Below are 14290 nucleotides of genomic sequence, written 5' to 3' on the forward strand. Positions count from 1 at the left end.
GACTCCATCTTAAACAAATCTAATTTTTAAAAATGATTTCCTTTCTCTTTTTCTGTAATAATAAAACAGTACCCAGTATCCTTTACATGGTAGAAACAATAGGAATTCTGCCCCTATCTGACGTTTCAGCCCCAAACACTTGCTTTTGTTCGGATGCTGTCAAAGGTGCTTTATCAAAATTTTCTGTCCCGCCCTATCAACAAGGCGACCAATATCTAAGGCTTTTGCGATATCAGTCGCATGTATGGCCAGCTTTAGCCAGCTCCTCTGAATCCTTCAATTTCCCTGCACACATGATGTCAATAAGGAAAGAAACATCACTATTCAATGCATTGTGGGTTATGTAGTTCTTGCATGCTGTGGGAAAGTTGTTACAATTTGTAACACCAATGTTTTAGTCTCTTCTCCCCTGCCAGTATTTCAAATGATGCAGAAAGAGAAGAACTGTTTTGCAGATGGATTTCAACATATATTTCATCATATAAAAATGGTATACATTTTTACTTTTTGAAGGAACTGATTACAGTGATAGGTGTATTAGCGGTTTGAAAGCCAGTGTTCCCTTTTAAATGATTTTAAATTATTGAGATCCAAATTATGGAAAGATCCTTTATCTGGAAAGCCCCAGGTCCCAAGCATGCCAGATCCTATACTTGTACCATATTTTTTGTTTTTGCATAATCTTAAACAATGTTCCCTCTAAGCTGTGCGCAACTACACGCACACAGATTTTGAGGCCAACGCACACAGCAAATTGGCGTGCATACAAAGAAATTTGTGTGAAAATACAAAGGGGCACATTTACTAAGCAATTTTGAGATGGAGTCTGTTTTTTTTTTTACTTGTATATTTTCGAGATTCACAAATGGGTTTTCGCCAGAACTTGTCTGTATTGTTCGTATTTTTCTAAAACGACTCAAATAATTCAACATTTATTAACATTTACCTTTTTCTCAGGTTTGATCTGTCGAGTACCATTGAGTCCTAGGTAGGCTTAAAATACTAGAAATGTTCAAGTTTAACCCAAAAATGATTAAAAATGTGAATATTTATTGTTAGCCTGTCCTTTTGCTCCACACTTTCAAGCAGTAGTTAATCCCATCATTGTTTTCTACTTCACCCAGTTTCAAGGGGAGTTTAATCCCACCATTATTTTCTATTTTACCCAGTTTCAAGGGAAACTTAAACACAGTTTTCCAAGAATGAGCACCAGTGCTCCTAAAATGGCTGTAGCAATTCCTGTTTGGGAAAAAAATAGAGGATTTACAGAAATGAATGTCCATTTAAATTTCCTGAATTCACGAGTTTTTGCTTCGAAAAATTTGTCAATTTCAAAACATCAACTCCAGATTTCTTAGGAACGATTAAAGCATTATCGTGACATTTAATAAATACAGCAATGATCGAGTTTAATTTGAACTTATACCAGGTCGAGTTTATAATTCTTTCAAGGCCAGAAAAAAAAGAATTTTAGTCAATCAGCCCCAAAATGTTTTTTCTGACCTGAGCACACTATTTTTAAAACGGCACATGCATATTTTCTTTTAAGGAGTAATGCAGCCTTAAGCATTGGCCACCAGTTCGTTTTTTTGACCCATCAAAATAGGAAACTCCGTGTAGTGGAAATTTTGTGCTGTAAAATACCAACCACATGTGTGTCCATGTATGTAAGCATGTAACAAGTGTATTTGCTGTGCTGCTCCTTATACAAATGTAGGATTTGGAATGCTTATAAATAGGGTTCAGGCTTTGATTTACTGAAGAGCAAAACATTTTTTTTTAATAAAGCTTCTCTAAAACTCACCTTATTTGAGTCTAATACTGACCCACAGGTTTCACTATTCTGTGCACATATTTTTCCACCCCTTTAATATACAGGATGTACAATTTCAGATGTTATAGAGGTAATCAGTTTGGGCAGTTATAAGTATTTCATCACCATATACTGTATATTTATTATTTATTATGTATTATTAATTATTTTCTATTTCTGAGAGGAGAATTTTGGTGCAGTAGCTGAAGTATGTCTCCTAAGTGTCTTTAAGCAGGGGGAGCAGTATGTTTTGTTCTAGACTTTATCTTTACCATATATAGGGCTGCTCTGATCTGTTTGTGCTTATGAAGTGGAAGTGGCTTCAAAGGAACACATTTTTAATTTTTAATTTTGGTCTCTGGGAACCAGTGACACTTTTATTGCCCAACTGGGTGGCAAGCCTTCTCTTTTCCCATGAAAGTGTTTCTCTCATTTATTACTTGGTCCATGTTGTGTATTGTGTGTGCTATGAACGCTTTGATAGCTTCCAGTCAGACCATATCTCATCTGCATGCCCTGCGGATCTAATTTAACTGTCAGGAATCAAAAATAAATTATGAAATGGCCCTCTTCATCCAAGTGGTTGGAGAGCACAGGCCAAAAACATATTCTATATATACTGAGGTTTCTATAGCTTTCGGTCACTGCACACTCCATCATTTTGACTACTCTTTCTTTTTACTTTCTTTCTCTCTGTCGCCTGTTGTTCACCTTCTCTTCTAGAAAGATCTCAGAACAAAAATAAAGGAGTTGCCAATCTGGCATAGTTTCACCCTGACATCGCTCTGCTAATCATGCTTATTGCAGTACTGACACTGGAAGGCTGCCGACAAGCTTGCAGTCTTAAAGGAGCACCACAAATAAACCATATCATCCCATTTTATGGAACTTTATATCATATTCCACACAGTTGCTAATGTAAAGAGGCTAACATTAAAGGGATTCTCTCATGATTTTTATGATGTAATTTTTATTTCTAAATTATACTGTTTACATATAAACAGTCACATAGCAAATACTCACTCCACCATTTAAAAAAATTTTTCTTGAACCAACAAATGTATTTTTTTTTGTAGTTGTAATATTGGTGTGTAGTCAGACATCTCAGTGCATTGTGTCTTAGTCTGAGCTTTCAAAAAGAGCCGGCGCCACACATTAGAACTGCTTTCAGTTAACCTATTTTCCCGTGTAACTGGAGGAGTCCCAAGCCAGACTTGGACAGCTTCAAAGCAGAATTCTGTTGGAGAAGCTCTATTAACTGATGTGTTATAAAAAAAAAAAAAGTGTTTTTCCATGACCTTATTCTTTTAAATTTCATGTATATATAAAGTAACACAAAGGGACATATTTATTAAGCTGTGTAAAATGAATTCGCTGAAAAAACGGCATAAAAAGATGTGTAAAATAAACAGAGAAGATTGCAGTCGGAACTGCAGATTTTACACTTTTATTTTACACAAGTTCTGGCGGAAGAAAAAACGTGTAAAATAATTACGCCGATTTTACCCCGTTTTTTATACAATGAAGTCTGACGTTGTGTGGCAAATTTTTTCGCCGTTTTTTACACAGCATAATAAATATGCCCCAAAGTATAGTTGTAGTTACAAATAAGTTTCCCCGATGCCACGTAAAACCATAACCTCAAACAAATGAACTGCTGTCAAGGCATACTATCATTGCATACTATCATTGCATACTATCATTGCATACTATCATTGCATACTATCATTGCATACTATCATTGCAAGCATCATTCAGTGTTGCTGGACTTTTATCGCCCGTGCCTCCAGTCTGCCTGGTCCCTGCCCGCTTCTAGGATGCCCACACCATTTTCTACTGTGGGACACAGGATTTTCCTAAGATAAACCAGACAGTTGGAAAACTTTATACATTAACCCTTGCATTGGATGAAGAATGCAGCTTTATACAATCAATGGAATTTAAAAAATACAGGAACTTTGTAGGCATTACACTGAAACAAGCTTCTAGTTGTATTTGCAAATCAGTGATATTAGGTACCATAACATTATATCCTGCATGTTGAAGGCCAATAATACACCTTCACACAATTTAAAAAAAAAAAGTGATTTTTGATATTATGATTAAAAATGAATAACATACATATTGATCATAACTGTAATTTGCTTGCTTAAAGTTAAGGTTTTTCTTGTTGCTGTAAATAAATACAGTAAACAATATTCCCTTCCCTTAAAGTGATACTGACACGAAAAAACAACTTTTTAAAATATGAATCTACATAAAAAGTTGCCTATAGGTTGTGTTGATCATTATTTGCTGATAGGGCTGCTTTTGTAAGTAATTGTTGCTTGAAGTTTCTAAACCTGACTGTTTTGCCAGCCTGACTGTCCCTTCTCAGCCTGTCAGTTATAGCTTCTAATGCTAACGGCCCCCTGCTGGACAAATATGGCAGCCCCCTCATAGAGAAACATGTGGGATCAGATAGGGAATGTAAAAGCTTTGACAAATACTTTAATGGCAAAATTATAAATAACATGCAAAGACAATGTTATGACAGATGTAAAAAAGGTTTCATTTCTGGTGTCAGTATCTCTTTAAGTATTTTCATAGTCAAAGAGTTGTTCATTTTTTTTTGTGTGTGTGTGTTTTTTTGTTTTTTTGTTTTTTAAATGTTCAGTACTTTAATTCATGTTAATCTTGGGTAGTTTCATGTTGCCATTTCTAAGCTAATGGTTACCGTTTATTCATGATATCATTCCTGTTTGCTAGGACTTGGGGGGAAAAAAAAAGAAGCGAGTAATGGGAGGTGTGTAGTTTGTCACCATTACTAGGAAGAGCACACTGTCACAGATCATTGCAGAGATTAGTTGTGGACCATTTCCTGCAAGGATTGATAGTTGAGGTTAGGTCAGGCATGGCACAGCAGAGTAAATCTTGCCTAACTATGCAGTGGCTCACATTAAGGGTAACATGCGATGATTACAGTCGGCTGCATTGGGAAGTGATCAGTGGCAGCTTTGCTAGCTATTGACAGGACAGGCTTTATGGTTAGCTCAGTAAATCTGTGCAATTGAAATCACGGAAAGAGATGGTGGAATATATGCAGTCCAGATTCTGATTTTATTGACAGGTCACTGTCATGCCTACATAGTGCTGAATTCAGTGCCTGTATTTGTGCCTAACACTACATTATATATATATATATATATATATATATATATATATATATATATATATATATAATAATGTACCCCCCTGTTATAAAAGATAAGAAAATGAGAAGGTGCTTGGGAGTTTCCTTGGATACCTTGTATCTTTATATGGTCATGGAACTCCTTGGTGACCATATACTAGACAGGGACAGGGATTCCCAACAGTTTGTACCCATGAGCAATATTTCAATGAAAAAAAAGCTAGGGAGCGACACAAGCACAAAAACTTTCCTTGTAGGGGACCAGTAAGGACTCTAGTAGCCTCTAGTAGTCTGTATGACAATGACTACTACTCAGATCATATATATATCAGATATATATATATATATATATCAAACCAAGGATGGCACACCGCTTCAATTCTTATCCCGGGTGCACGATAAAAAGTTTAAATATTACAAAAAAGACCAGCAACACCGGATCTATTGTGAATAGTAGATTATATTAAAAAATGCATGAACAGCTGTTCATGCATTTTTTAATATAATCTACTATTCACAATAGATCCGGTGTTGCTGGTCTTTTTTGTAATATATATATATATATATATATATATATATATATATATATAATATATAAATACATACAGGTATGGGGTCCCTTATCCGGAAACCCGTTATCCAGAAAGCTCGGAATTACGGAAAGCCCGTCTCCCATAGACTCTATTTTAATCAAATAATTCAGAATTTTAAAACTGATTTTCTTATTCTCGGTAGTAATAAAACAATACCTTGTAATTGATCCCAACTAAGATATAAATAATTCTTATTGGATGCAAAACAATCCTGTTGGGTTTTACTAATGTTTAATTGATTTTTTAGTAGACTTGAGGTATGGAGATCCAAATTATGGAAAGACCCCTTATCCGGAATTCCCTTGTTCCCGAGCATTCTGGATAACGGGTCCTATACCTGCATATGATTTATGACCTCAGCCCTCAACACATCCTGCCTTCAGGTGCCAACCAGGCAAGCAATATGACAAATCCAACTTCTCAAAATGAACATATACAGGAAAGAATGTTGAAAAAAATAGAAATATATATTAAATGTTTCTTACAAAAGGGACATTTTGACAATGTCAAAGCATGCTTGCCTCCTACCTGCACAATGTCTCTTTGTTGGACTGGGCTTTGTGTTTGTGTCCACTGTCCTACTGCCTGGCGACTTTATACCAGTAAGGTCTCAGGAACAGATGCTTTCCTGACACTTAAGTTAATGTTTGTTGTTATTTCTGTTCCTGATTGATGGATCCTAATGAAGTTTGACAATAATAACAACTCTGGGCTTAGCTTATGGGTGTGCGGAAGAGAGTTTGGAACTTTGTGCACAGTTGGTGTTGTACCTGAGATAATATTGGCTACGAAGCGTAATGGTTCCGTTGTCCTTTTGTCCGTCACTCAGTCCGTGACTGGCACAATTTTTCAGTGCATCAGTAGATCAGTTGGCAATAAATTAGTGGCTTAGCTATTCTTTGAACAGACTTGCTTACCTACAATTCCTTATTTAAAAAGCTTTAATGATTAATGCAGTATAAAACCTTATGATGTTAAACTTAAATCATCATGTATATTATACTGTCTTAGAACTCAAGTTTTATGGTGCTCATTTTAATCATCTTCAGAAGGATAATAACATAGTATAAATGTAAATGTTTCTTCAAAAGAATCTCTGAATGAATGTTATAGCTCTTTATATGATAGAACCCAGGCTTATTTAATGATTAATGATTTATATATATATACTTTGAAGAAGAAACCAAGAAATATTTTCAGAGGCACCACAAAGAGTTAATCACAGGCTGAAAGTGAAGCCTTTCCCTCCCGTGCCCCTGTTCTGTTTTCATTTTAAGGGGAGACAGGAGGGAGGGAAGGAGAGTGTTGCATTTGATTCCAGCGTTCTACTACGTTTTCCTCCTCCCGAGGCAGAGAAGTTGAGCAGAGAGTGAGGCCTCAGGAAGTGGGAGTGTTTTTAGCTGTGTGGAATAGCATGGGGGGTTTGGAAAGAGGAGAATGTTGAATGAGAAAGGAAAAAAAAAAAAATAAACAGCTCATAATAGAGGTTTGCTTTCATTCTGTCTGTAAAGAGGTAGTGGGCCAACCAAAAGCTGGAACAGATTCGCAGACCAACTTTTGTAAAACTTGGGAAGGGACCTTTTGTATGGCTGCTATCTGCTTTACTTGCAGCATCTCTACAGAGGCAGGATACAAGTAGCCTTGTCCTTACCCGGCCATCACTGGTCCTATACAATGTGTGCTGTAAGGAAAGTTCATATGAAGTTTTCTCTTCCCGTTTAGAGAAGGTATCTTATTCTTTTGCTTTATCATCTTGTGACCACTGGAATACTCCTTTTTATTCTGAATGGATTGCTATAAAAATCCCAGTTTACGTCTTGCGACAAATATCCACTGTTTAGACTAGTACTGATTTTTTTTTTCATTTGTACGTAATGAAAACCAATGCGTGAGCCAGGAGATTGCATTCGGGAGGCCTGCTAGTCTCAAGCACGGTGAGCAAAACATCAAGACTTGGGCTGTTGGTTAAGGATAAGAGACTAGAGCATCATGGAGCCTGTGTAATAATGCAACAATGGCTGGCCTTACCCACAAAGATCCACATGCCCCAACAATGTATTTGGTGGAACAAAGCACCGAGATGCTACAATGTGACCTGAAGACGTTGGGGAACTATGCAGGGTAAAGGTGCCTGTATGTGAAGTGGGGACTCTGACAAAGGGTGCCGTACAGAAGACGTTAGAGACCGATCGCTGGGACTGTGCCAGGAAGATGTAGCCCACACTGGATGTGTTTTACAATGATTGGCATGTACTTCAGCTTGCAGGAGCTGCTGGTTAAATTTGAGAAGGTATCTTGTTTGGCTTGCTAATGGAAACAGGAAAGCATGTTCTATGTGTTTCTTATCTGTTCTAGATAATATATCTTTATTTAACATAGCTTGTTATTTATAGCGAATGATGTGTTCCATTATGTACATTGAATTGTATTTCCAGCTGTGGCCCTCCAGCTATTTTTAGAATTTAGCTCTTATCACCCCCCTGCAGGTCAGCTGGACATTCCTGACAACAGCCATGATCTATAATATGTAAATTGTACTTTTCTTTAGGACATTTTCTTTCCAATGTAGACTTTGTGCCCTTAGCGCATATTATATATTGGATGATATTCCCACTACTATTTGTAGTAACGGCATAATGTTTAACAAACAACCCTGATGTAGATTGCATACATTTATGTAAAAAATCGTGACCTGCAGTATATAAAATCTCCAAGCAGTCGCAGGCACACACTGTCTGAGCATGCTGGGAGTTCTAGTTTATATCGACTAGAGAAGCTGACTTTTAGACACATTTAAGGTGTCAGTATGCAGAAGAATAAGAAGTCGGTACAGATTTGCTAGTTTTACAGGTATTTGCACTGTATGTTAAAATGGCGGAGACACACCTTCAGTGTGAGCCCTTCCATTCCATTTCTGCCCACTAATGTACCTCTTTACACATCAGAGCAGATACAGCCAGTAACGTATAAAGTAAAGAAGCAGAGGCAAGTCCATGTTTCTGTGTAATCCCTGAGATTCCCTGTCAGGAAGGATAGAAGTATTTATTCAATTCTCACACAAAATGTGACTTTAAACCTTTGCTTCCATGTGTTGCTCTCCCTTCATTCCATGTTTCTTTAATGTATGCCCCTTCCCGTTATATTTTTTAATAATTTAAAAATACAAAGCCTTGCTTGAGTCTAAATGTTATTGATATTGCACAATTCTTTAGTAAAGATTGCTGCCTTTAGAAATGGCGTGGTCCCTTATACAAAGAGGCCTAGACGTGATGCTGAAATATCTGATTTTCCATTGTTATTGACAGCTCCTTTGGTTCATAATGGGCACGTGCCATTTCTAGCTAAGAGACTGTCGCCCTTACATGAGTTCCCACATGATCTTTAGACTCGGCTGGTACTTTGCAAGTGCATTTCTTCTGCTCAGTGATTTTCTATACAGAATGGACAGGACAGCAATTTCTACTCAACTGTCATTTATCAATCTGTCATGAAAATGTCAGCGGTTAGAATTCTGGACTGAATGGGTCTTTTTTCCTTTTATAACAAAGAAATAAAGTGGGAGCAATGGCCTCTTAAAGCAAGTTGGGGAGAGAGATCTAAAGGGGCAGTACAACTTGAGTTAAAATTCTGCCTCCAGACTGAAATTTAAAATCTGTCTGGTTGACAGGCCCGCTGTCTCTAACAACCTGAAAGCAGATTTTTTCTGTCCATTAATATTTGTTTGTTAGAAATCTATATATTATTTTAACATGTATTTATAAAGTGCCAACATATTCCTCAGTATTGTACAATAAATAGGTGTATACACTGAGCAAACAGATTACATACAAAAAATGAGAGTATCTTTTTCATCTTCCAGTCTGCAGAACAAAAAGTTGAGTAATTTAAAGACAACACAATGAACAAAAAGACAACTTGCAAATTGTCTTAGAATAGCAGTGAAAGTTAATTTAAGGGGAACTACGCCTTTATGGAAATGTTTCTTAATGGAAAATTTTCACACAGATGCCTCAGTTCGCTCTTAATACAAAACAGCATCAGTGCCCAACGTGTTTTGTTGAATATGGACTTCCTCAGGGACTCGTGTTACTGGCATGTTCCAAGCAGATCCAATATACTTGACAATGAGATACGGGAATATAAGGATCAGACAGCCTAAGCTTCTGGATAAAGGAAGTGTACATGGATTGCTGACAAGAACTTTAGAGATGTCCCAAGTAAAGGATGGGACATATGGGGCAATATCATGCTAATGCGATCGTTTGGTCATCGCATTGCAATGAAATGGCCGGAAGTCAGTGCATCAATGAGCTTATGCGGCCCCTGATCTGCCGAAAAATCAAGCCTGTTGCATTGACATCTACCCAAATTTTGGACAGATATCGGAGGCAGCTTATTGGGTCGTGTAGGGGCATAAACGAGGGGCCTGCCCAACCAATATCTGGCCTAAAATTGGCCAGATATCGATCGGCTGGGTTAGAAAATTCAGTCGGATCGGGGACCGCACCGGCTCGTTGCTGCGGTCCCAAAACCGACTGCCCCATTGCCGCCAATATAATTCGATCGTTTGGCCCCAGGGCCAAATGATAACCTTATTTTTTTTTTTATATCGCCGACCCATAGGTGGGGATATCGGGTGAAGAGCCACTCGCTTGGCGATCTCGCCAAGCGAGCGAATCTCAACATGTATGGTGACCTTTAAGGACCTGAGTCGGCAGCTGAAATCTGCCTGTGTATGGCCACCTTGTGGTACCACTTGATTGTGGAACCAGACGGTCTATAGGCAGATTGGCCTAATGATGACAGTGATCAGGCTTCGCCAGGTTTTCATGCAAAATATGTCCATGGACTACAGTGGGCACAAATGAGGATAGTTTTTTTTTTTTTTTATGAAATATGAATAGTCAGTGCATATACCCATTTATTCTAAATCTGATCAGATATCAGTTGGACAATCCTAATATTTGGCTCCATCTAGCATGATGATTTCCATTTCAGACATTTGGCTATTTGATAGAGACGCATACTCCCAAATGTAATAAAAAAACACTGTTTGCCAGGAGCAGTAACCCATAGCAACCAGTAAGATGTTTGCTTTTAAAAAGTGATTAGTAAATTCTACCTGCTGATTGGTTGCTATGGGTTACTGCTCCTGGGCAAACGTATTGCCTTTTATTACATAGCCCGTATAGACAAGGTTAAGTCTTGCTCACATGTACCAAAACCACCAGTATCTCTATTATGTGTAATAGCAAATTATTTGGGACAATTCCAAACATTTTAGATTTTATCCGTCTTTGTTTCTATGTAAAATGTACCTGTAAAACTCTGTGTGCTGTCCTTACTGCAAGGATCCACCCTTGTTGTGACAGAGGAACTCCACGACACAGCCACTACAAATTACACATCCAATACAGATTGTTACCTTGCATTACTTTCATTGTTCATAACACGGGCAGCCCCACTTGGGATAGAGTATGAACATAAATGTGTATTGTACAGCGCTGCGGAATATGTTGGCGCTTTATAAATAAATGTTAATGTAATGTAATAATGTAATGTCTCTGCATTGCGTCTGCAGTTGCTTATTGCCTTGAAAGCACAGGTCCTGTACCAGACTTCTAACTATTCCCCTTCTGGTGCCCCAGTCATTTGCCAGACATGAGCTGGAGGTAATTTAACACTCTATATTGGGGGCTCAACCATGTTATTAAGTGTATACTTATCTTTGACTTATTGTATAGCATATAAACTTTAATTTGCTGAAAGCCAAGATATTCTAATTTATACTTTACTTATAAGTAGCTTATAGAAAGATTATTATCTTTGCATCAGACTGGGGGTGCAGAAGAAAAAAAAGTTAGGAACCTTTTGTGCTTCCATAACTTAGTAAGAAATAAGAAAATAATTAAAAAGCTTATATGGCTCACTAATGTGATATAACAGCTGTCCTGTACATACGTGGGTAATATTATATATAACCACATCTGTTGCATGTCTTGCTACCCCTGTATTTTCTCATACATTCACTTTAAAGGACTCAAAATAAGACCCTATTGGTCTATTAAACAGAGACTAGAAGTCTTGCATGCATTTGCTCAGTGTTGCACACACCTAATAAATACTTATTTTATCCATTTAAGGCTAGTTTCTCCTATTCAGCAGAATAATGTGGCTGTTTCCTAGAACAGCTATAGGACCCATTATCCAGAATGCCCGGGACCAAGGGTATTCCGGATAAGGGATCTTTCCATAATTTGGATCTCCATACCTTCAGTCTACTAAAAAATTAATAAAACATTTATTAAACCCAACAGGATTGTTTTGCCTCCAATAAGGATTAATTATATCTTAGTTGGGATCAATTACAAGGTACTGTTTTATTATTACAGACAAAAAGGAAATCAGTTTTAAAATTCTGAATTAATTGATTATGGGAGACGGGCTTTCTGTAATTTGGAGCTTTCTGGTTAACGGGTTTCTGGATAAGAGATCCCATACCTGTACAAGTATGGGACCTGTTATCCAGAATGCTTGGAACAAGGGTTTGTCTGGAAAAGGAGTCTTTCTGTAATTTGGATCTCCATCCCTTAAGTCTGCTAAAAATTATTTGAACATTAAGTATACCTAGTAGGATTATTTTGCCTCCAGCAAAGATTAATTATGTCTTCGTTCAAATCAATTACAAGGCACTGTTTTATTGTTACAGAGAAAGCAGGAAATCTTTTTTTACAAATGCAAATTATTTGATTAAAATTGCGTCTATGGAAAATGGCCTTCCTGTAATTTAAAGCTTTCTGGATAACAGATCCCATGCCTGTACATTTGCAGTTAGATGGCGCGAAGGATATCTTATAATTAGATATTTACAACAAAATATTTGTAAACCATAATATTAGCTGTCACTTTTATCAGTTTGTATATATAATTACAGTTTGGCTGATTTTATAGAGCATATCCATTATTCTTCCCCTTCACCCTTGTGATATTTTCAAGTTCAATCCAGTTCAGTTGTTGAGATCCAGATCAATCATTTTGATTTGATTTAAACCAGAAAGAATGAGCAATGCTTTGCGCGGTTCCTGCCTATTGCAGGCACTTTGTCAAATGATTTGATGACGAACCTGAAAGAATAATGATCTATAATAAGCGCCATTGTAGTCTTGTGAGAGTGCATTTCTATAATGCAAAATTATCTCTCTCTATATATTTATTTTTTTTAATTAAAAAACACACAACAAAAGAACATTATGGGATATCTTCTAAGGGGAGGAAATCCTCAAAGCAAAGTAACCAAGAAAGCATTATAGCTTGGCTAAAATAGGAATAAAGTAGTGTACTGGTGGTGAATGCCACCCACATTGAAAAAGGCCAGACGTTTTTAAGTATATTCCAGCATTCCATTGCCATTTGTTTCTTTACAGACATATTTGCCTTCCTATTGATTCCTAATATAGCTCATTTCAGCAAGCACATAGAAAGCAAGACTGCCAGTCTACATTGCCTGAGGCAGAACTGGCACAGGCCTTTACTTCTGTCCTGTAAAACATCTGCTCCTTCGCTTTTGTTTTTGGCCACGCTTATGGCCGCTGTCAGAAGCATCTCAAGAGCTAGTACTGTGACTGTAATGAGGATCACAGATGCTCACCCTTGTAAGTGAAAGACTCTTTGGAAGTGATATGCCTGAACAAGCACATATTATGCTTAAAATGTGATGGACAAATGTGCTAGTTGTCCAAGGTCTCACTAGAAATTGTAGGATGATGGGCAAGTGTTAAAAAGCTGCCCTTGTTTACTAAAAAAAGACACATTTGAAAAGGCATTCTCTGTGTATAAATGGGAACTGAGCTGCCACATTGAATTAAACAATGGAGAGCACGTAAACAACTTATGACTGGTGAAAATTCTGAAATTTGAATGTGCTGCTCATTTCCTCCTTTTGTGGGTATTCAGCATCTTAATGGGTTTCTTGAGTATTTAAAATTAGCAGCGCTCTAGGGCCTACAATGTAAAACCAGCAATTACAATAATGCATTCAGGCTACTGTACTGGGCAATTAAGCAAATGTGTTGTACCTGTTCGCTTTCTATAGTTAATTATGCCTGCAAAAAAACAAATTAAGGTGCTGATCGGTTAATATAGAGAAGGTACTGGTGTGGCAGTAGGCTGCCTGGCCGGCCCTAGTAGACACAATAACAATGATACAGTGTTGCCATCCAGGCCCTAGACTTGCTGTACATTAAGACAGTATAGTTTGCCACAGTACACAACTCTCTATTTACTTTTATAGGATATTATATGTGTTGATGTTTAGCCCATAGTGTAAGTGAGAGTTTGTCCTTTGATTAATACTGTTGTTATATCTGATAAAACCTGTTTATATTACCTTGGATTAATTTTTTGCCTAACCTGTGCTAAAACTTGTTAATACACTAGCTTTAAGTGGAGCAGGACTGGTTTTGTTGTGTTTGAGTGATGCCACTTGCAGCAATTTTAAACGGGGCACCGGAGCAATGGAACAGCTTATAGGGAGCATTTTGCTAGAATAGGGGAATGGCTTGATGCTGCTGGGCAACCCATTGACATAAATAATAAGGCTTATCTTGACTGTTTTAAATGTAAATTGACAGGATAGGTATGTTTGAAATGCAGACCCTGCATAATGATGTTTATAGATATGATTCGTGCTGCCACACGCTTTTACAATAAAAC

The 14290-nt window shown here is 37.3% G+C and overlaps 1 protein-coding gene across 10 annotated transcripts in view; it reads left to right on the forward strand.

Moving 5' to 3' along the window:
• Positions 1 to 14290, forward strand: part of utrn (utrophin) — a 372003-nt gene that overhangs the window by 232953 nt on the left and 124760 nt on the right. Inside the window, exon 1 of one of the 10 annotated variants that reach the window (XM_012963791.3) lies at positions 7157 to 7868. The exons of the other annotated variants lie outside the window; for them this stretch is intronic. Coding sequence (XP_012819245.1) covers positions 7806 to 7868 — 63 coding nt within the window. The 5' untranslated portion in view covers positions 7157 to 7805. Of the gene's footprint in view, positions 1 to 7156; positions 7869 to 14290 lie in introns of those variants that run through there. 10 annotated transcript variants of the gene reach the window in all.

Source organism: Xenopus tropicalis, chromosome 5, assembly GCF_000004195.4.
Source record: "Xenopus tropicalis strain Nigerian chromosome 5, UCB_Xtro_10.0, whole genome shotgun sequence".
Classification (NCBI taxonomy): domain Eukaryota; kingdom Metazoa; phylum Chordata; class Amphibia; order Anura; family Pipidae; genus Xenopus; species Xenopus tropicalis.